A 6000-nucleotide genomic window follows, 5' to 3' on the forward strand; every position below is an offset into this window, starting at 1 on the left:
TAGAACATTTATAGAGATTGAATGACAAAGTTAAATGCACACGAAATGTAGATTGTCCATGGAGTATTTTCTTGTCAAAATTATATCAGGGGGCTTTGACAGCTAAAGTCGCACAAACTCCAAAACTGGCTACCCACTTTGTTTTTATTTTTCTATCGCGGAATATTTTGGTAGAACAATGCGGTGCTGACATCTTGTGGCAGTTAAGATTGAGAAATTAAATAGAAATTAAACTAAAACCGTTACCAAGGTTTAAAAGGTTGTGTTACTCTCGCAATGTTAAGTTGTGGCGGCACAAAGACGCATAATACAGAGTTATAGCCTATTTAAGATAAAAAAAAAAAAAAAAAATATCAATGGAATAAAATGTTGTTATGCTGATGTTGTCAAAGTTTTTATAGTGCACAGTGGCTCCTCGTCTAGCCATAGTAGGCTATTTAGACGTGTCTTGCTTGTCAGGTGAATAGCCTATGCATGCAGGTATACATTTGCTGCGTTGGCTATTTAAAGTTTAATTAATAGCAAACGCATGTCTATGATGAAGCTGTTTATCGTTATATAGCCAATGGAAACTGAATCCCGCACCGAGACCGAATGTAACTTGTAACATGTGAGAAATGCTCAGATGGCGCAATTATTTAAAGACGCCCGTGTTTCCCGGTGCATGTGCTGAAAGCAAGGTGTATTACTCCTGTAAGCTCCATTTTCACTGTAGTAATCTTCAAATTGCTCCGCCAAGAACCTGAAGATAAAGTAAAACACGGGCAAAGATTTCTTTAATAAGACTGGTAAACATTTCTGGTTTAATTTCTGGTGCAAGCTATGGGAGTCATAATGCTGTTGTCTATGTCTTGTTTACTGCCCACCACTTTTACATGCGTGTCTTCCACTTGAAATCATGTGTTACTCCCATAAAATCACTTTCAGTTCTCCAGTTGTCATTCGTAATAATGTAGGCTAGCCTACAAGTTGTTTTGCCAAACGCGGACTGTTTGGCGTCTAACCAGCTGTTTGTGCATTTATTCACAACATAGTCCTTCACGGAGCCCATCACGAGACAACTTGGACCTCTTTTCATATAGCCCAGTTTGTGTCAGCGAGGAATGTTAACAAATGATGGAGATTTTAGGCTACTCGCTACAGCCAAATAAAAAAAGGAAATCAATAACAGAAATAAAACGCTCGCTGATTTACGCAAGAGTTGCAAGTTAGAGAAACTTAATACAGTGGGGCAAAATACTTTATGCCTGCTCTTACGACAGAGTGTAATATCACTGACCTAACTGTACACCCTAGAAGCATCCAGCGGTTGACGCGGTTGTGGTTCCATTGCACGATGTTTGGCGCCATCTAATGGCGTAAAACAGGATTGTCATACACTGCCGTGCATCTATCTACAAAGGGATCTTTGTTGTTCTCAATTTGATGGACTGTCCCTCCTTGTATTGGTTCTGTTTGTTTTAAAAAAAGAAGGAAAAAGCATTTAAATGCAATCATTGTGTAGAATGTATTCATGGACTTGTTATTCATGTCCTAAAGTTCAGGCTTACTCCAACTTATACATGTAATGTATTTAGCCCTGAGCAATGCCCATTATACATGTTCTGCAAATAAAAGTTACTGACTTTACAGGTTTGCCCCTTTTGTTTTAATGAGGCCTGTTCTGTTCCTTACTTTACAGATCTTGACAAAATGGCTTGCGCAGCTGACAGCTGCATCCAATTCACACGGCACGCGAGTGATGTTCTGCTCAACCTTAACCGGCTGCGCAGCAGGGACATCCTCACAGATGTCACCATTCTGGTCAACAGACAACAGTTTCGCGCTCACAAGACCGTCCTCATGGCCTGCAGGTTGGTCGCAAGTACATGTTTACACTGGTTTGGTTGTGTTTTGTTTGACAGACGCGTGTGGGGTTGTTTAAATCATGGTATATTTCCCAGAATGCAGTATAAGTGGTCTGTTCCCCTGCTCTTCTGTAGTGGGCTCTTTTATACCATCTTCACGGATTCACTCAAATGCAACCTGAACGCCATCAGCCTGGACCCTAAAGTGGATCCAGAGGGCTTCGCCATCCTCCTGGAATTTATGTACACGTCCCGGCTGACGCTGAAGGAGAGCCTCATCATGACTGTCATGAACACAGCCATCTACCTGCAGATGGACCATGTCGTCGACACCTGCCACAGATTCATTAAGTCCAGGTAGGGCCGATACACCTCTGCTATCCGAGTCTGTGCTGTGTTGTGCTTTATCAGGTAGAGCCCAGAGTCTCTAGATCTCTGTCTTACCATTCTTCTTTCTCTCTCTCTCTCTCCCTTTCTATTACAGTGACTCCTCTCTCAAACTGCCAAGAGAGGACTTCCTGGTCAGTCCCTTGCTGTTACCTCAGGATGTCCACAGCTACAGGCCGCATGACATGGCGGAGAACCTCCCCAGCAGAGTGACCCCCTTCAGGGACGGGAGGCCATACGGCTCTGGGATGTTCAACGCGGTCAACACTCCGGTCAGCAGCTCCTACCACCTGTACAGCCAGTTCCCCGTGCAGGGCTTCCCCTTTCCCCTCTGCAAACTGGCCGACACCAAAAACACATTTGCGGACTTCTCCAAGCCGGGAGTGATCCACCACAAGCACTGTCCACCGCCACCGGCAGAGAACCCGAGCGCGGCGGTTCTGGCCGAGTACTCGCGGGTGGCCACTGGGGGCAGCGTGGCTGGCATGTGCCACCCAGGTGCTTACTCCTCTCGGGAGCTGGTGCGCGATGAGGAGATGAAGAGAGAGAGCCTGGAGGGGGTGGTGCAGTCCATCGGCATGAGCTCCAGGAAGCACGGCTACCCCAGCCTGGCGGCCGAGCAGCAGGCGCAGCAGCAGGCACAGCAGGGGCATCACGGACAGGGGCAGAAGGAGGCAGGCAAGGAGCAGGGGCCAGCAGCTGAGGAGGACATGGGCCACCAGCACTACCCTATCGGCATGTCCGCCAGCGGCCGCAAGGCACTGGTAAGCAGCCCGCAGAGCCCGCTCAAGTCCGACTGCCAGCCCAACTCGCCCACGGAGTCCAGCAGCAGCAAGAACGCAGCCCTGTCGCAGGCCATCCGGCCACTGGCCACCCAGGGCTCACAGGACCCCAAGGCCCGCAACTGGAAGAAGTACAAGTTCATCGTGCTGAACCAGAGCACCAAGGAGGAGGAGGTCAGTCCCCGCGACGCGGACATGCGCTCACCCCAGCGCCTTGGAATGCCGCCCTTCTTGCACCCCGCGGACTCCGAGCACCCAGACTCGGTGCAGTCCGGCACCAAGATCACCGAGCACGCGGAGGACTTCCACGTGCCCCAGGCTAGCCGTCTCAACAACATCATTAACAGGTAAGCACCTCTTTCTTTCTCTCTCTGTCCTCCTTAAAGTGACAGCCAGCTGTCGGCTGTAAGTAGGTGCAGTATAGTAGAGGGCCCTCATCGCTAATGTAACTTAGAAGACAAATGTAGTCTTGGAATCGACAGAATTGCCCTCAGCCTTTCACTATGCATTTGCCCGCCGTGGAATATTGAGGGTTTTTGGGAGTTTTTGTCAAATGGTACCCCCTCCCATGGCCCCCTTTTCTAAAGCCAGATTGAATTTTACTCATCCACCCCAATCCTCTTAGCACACTGAGGATTTACCTCGCAGCCTAGCGGTGTGAAATTCATTGAATGTCTCGTGAATTTCAAAGCGGGATGGCAGCAGTCATATCAGTGGTTCTGGTGGAGAGATATCAGGGAAATGACGTTTGACTTTTTTTCTCCCCCCCCCCCCCCCCCCCTCTCTCTCTCTTACCCTCCTTCTTCCTCTCTCCCTCCTTTCTTGTGGTGTGGGTGCTAGGACCCTGGAGGGATCTCAGCGGAGCAGTGACAGCCACTCGTCTCTGTACATGGGCCACTTAAAGTGCACGTCCTGCGGTTCCCAGTCTCCGCGCCACTCTGAGATCTGCCCAAACACTGCCTCGCGCCTGGCCGAGGAGATGGCCGAGATGCACTCCGAGTACTCCGACTCCAGCTCTGGTAAGAATCCCCTCCCAGTTAGCAGACGCCGTGCCGGTTATCGGTTTTAAGAAAGCATTTGAGCAGAATTAGCAGCTCTTGTTGTGGTGTTTTTTCAACCTATCGCCACTTATGAGGTATTTCTCTCCCCCCGGCCCCCTTCTCCTCCCCTCAGTAGAAAACGGTACATACTTTTGCAACGAATGTGACTCAAAGTTCACAGAGGAGGAGGCACTGAAACGCCACATGCTTCAGGTCCACAGTGACAAGCCATACAAATGTGACCGCTGCCAGGCTGCTTTCCGCTACAAAGGAAACCTCGCCAGCCACAAGACGGTTCACACAGGTACGCAGACAACACCAGCCACAGCTCACCCTTTACATGTCTTTTACATCATGTTTTCATCAGCAAACAATGAACATGTCTCATTTCTGTCTTTAATTTCTGTCACTTCAGGAGAGAAGCCGTATCGCTGCAACATTTGCGGTGCTCAGTTCAACAGACCAGCCAACCTCAAGACTCACACGCGCATCCACTCAGGGGAAAAGCCATACAAGTGTGAAACCTGTGGGGCGCGTTTTGTGCAGGTGGGTGAGAGAGAGTGTGTGTGTGTGTGTGTGTGTGTGTGAGTGTGAGTGTGGAGACCTCCAATGTGTAGCCAGCTCATGTTTGTATATTAGCGGCTTGTTTACCTAGCTCTCTTGTCTAGCCTTAACATGAGTGAGGAAGCTAACGCTGCTGCTGTGGGGTTTTTTTTCTCTCAGGTGGCACACCTGCGGGCCCACGTGCTGATCCACACGGGAGAGAAGCCATACCCCTGTGAAATCTGTGGAACGCGCTTCCGTCACCTGCAGACCCTGAAGAGCCACCTACGCATACACACAGGGGAAAAGCCCTACCATGTAAGCATTCTTCAGAGACCGCTTGCTCATGCTGCTCACAAAGCTCTGCTTGAGAAGTGTGTACTGCCTGATTTAATCGGTTAATTGTGGTGATAAGTACATAGTGCATTGAACTTATTTCTGTTATTTTTCTCTGGTGCATTTTCAGTGTGAGAAATGCAATTTGCATTTCCGTCACAAAAGCCAGCTGCGCTTGCACCTCCGACAGAAGCACGGAGCGATCACCAACACCAAGATCCAGTACCGCATGTCTACGGCGGACATGCCCACGGACCTGACCAAGACATGCTGAGGACGTACGTGTGTGCACACGTGCCACTTGACCATGGCATTCAAAAAGACCCTGACTTTGTACAATCATCCAAAATTGTAGTGCCACACTGTGTTAATGTGACGAGGGGGAAAAAATGTACGGGCAGTCGGTGCCATCCTAAACGGGTTTCGTCCACATGTGAACATAGAACCACAAACGGTTTCTTGTAGTCACTTTATTGTTTATATTTACATATAGATGTAAAGAAATGTTGGGAGTGTTTATAAGCTTTGAGTTACATAAAGCTTTATTTTGTTGAAAAAGAGGACGGAATGTAAAACAATGAAATCCAGTTTTTGAGAATATAGTATTTTATATCAAAGAGCTTACTTTTCTGAAAGTATATGGGGGAATTTTGATCGAAGGGCGGTATATTTTGGGAATATCTGGGTGTGTAAAGAATTGTGTAAACTATAGAAAAAAAAGGTTTTATATGCCAACGCCTGAGTACACCATGTAGAATGACCTTCCTCATGGGGAAAAAAAATAGAAAACCCAACTGTGTCGAAAATGTTTGATATCCAAATTGTCTCCTGTTATATACTCAAGAAATGATCGCTGCTCTACTAAGAGGACAAATGCATGGGGTTGGCAACTACTGGCGGCGTTGGGTCACATATATATAAAATGAGTGACATAATGTGTAATTATATCCCTTGGATTGCTCTCTGCTGGCAGAATCAATCTGAAAACATTAAGGGCCCTATCTTGGCGATCAGAAACGGGTGGTCAATGTTATAGACATTAAAGGTGTGGCCAGTCCATGTTCA

At 47.8% G+C, this 6000-nt stretch overlaps 1 protein-coding gene across 6 annotated transcripts in view; it reads left to right on the forward strand.

The window, feature by feature from the left end:
• bcl6aa (BCL6A transcription repressor a) overlaps positions 1-6000 on the forward strand; it is a 28571-nt gene extending 22571 nt beyond the window's left edge. For 3 of the 6 annotated variants that reach the window (XM_042111704.1, XM_042111707.1, XM_042111706.1), the window contains 8 exons: positions 1682-1853; positions 1983-2204; positions 2332-3363; positions 3857-4035; positions 4190-4360; positions 4472-4602; positions 4780-4917; positions 5066-6000. In XM_042111704.1, the coding sequence (XP_041967638.1) occupies positions 1682-1853; positions 1983-2204; positions 2332-3363; positions 3857-4035; positions 4190-4360; positions 4472-4602; positions 4780-4917; positions 5066-5209 (2189 nt within the window). In that variant the 3' untranslated portion in view covers positions 5210-6000. Of the gene's footprint in view, positions 1-1679; positions 1854-1982; positions 2205-2331; positions 3364-3856; positions 4036-4189; positions 4361-4471; positions 4603-4779; positions 4918-5065 lie in introns of all 6 variants that reach the window. The other 3 variants (XM_042111705.1, XM_042111709.1, XM_042111708.1) reach the window with 2 other exon arrangements.

This window comes from Alosa sapidissima, chromosome 12, assembly GCF_018492685.1.
Source record: "Alosa sapidissima isolate fAloSap1 chromosome 12, fAloSap1.pri, whole genome shotgun sequence".
NCBI classification, from domain to species: Eukaryota; Metazoa; Chordata; class Actinopteri; order Clupeiformes; family Clupeidae; genus Alosa; species Alosa sapidissima.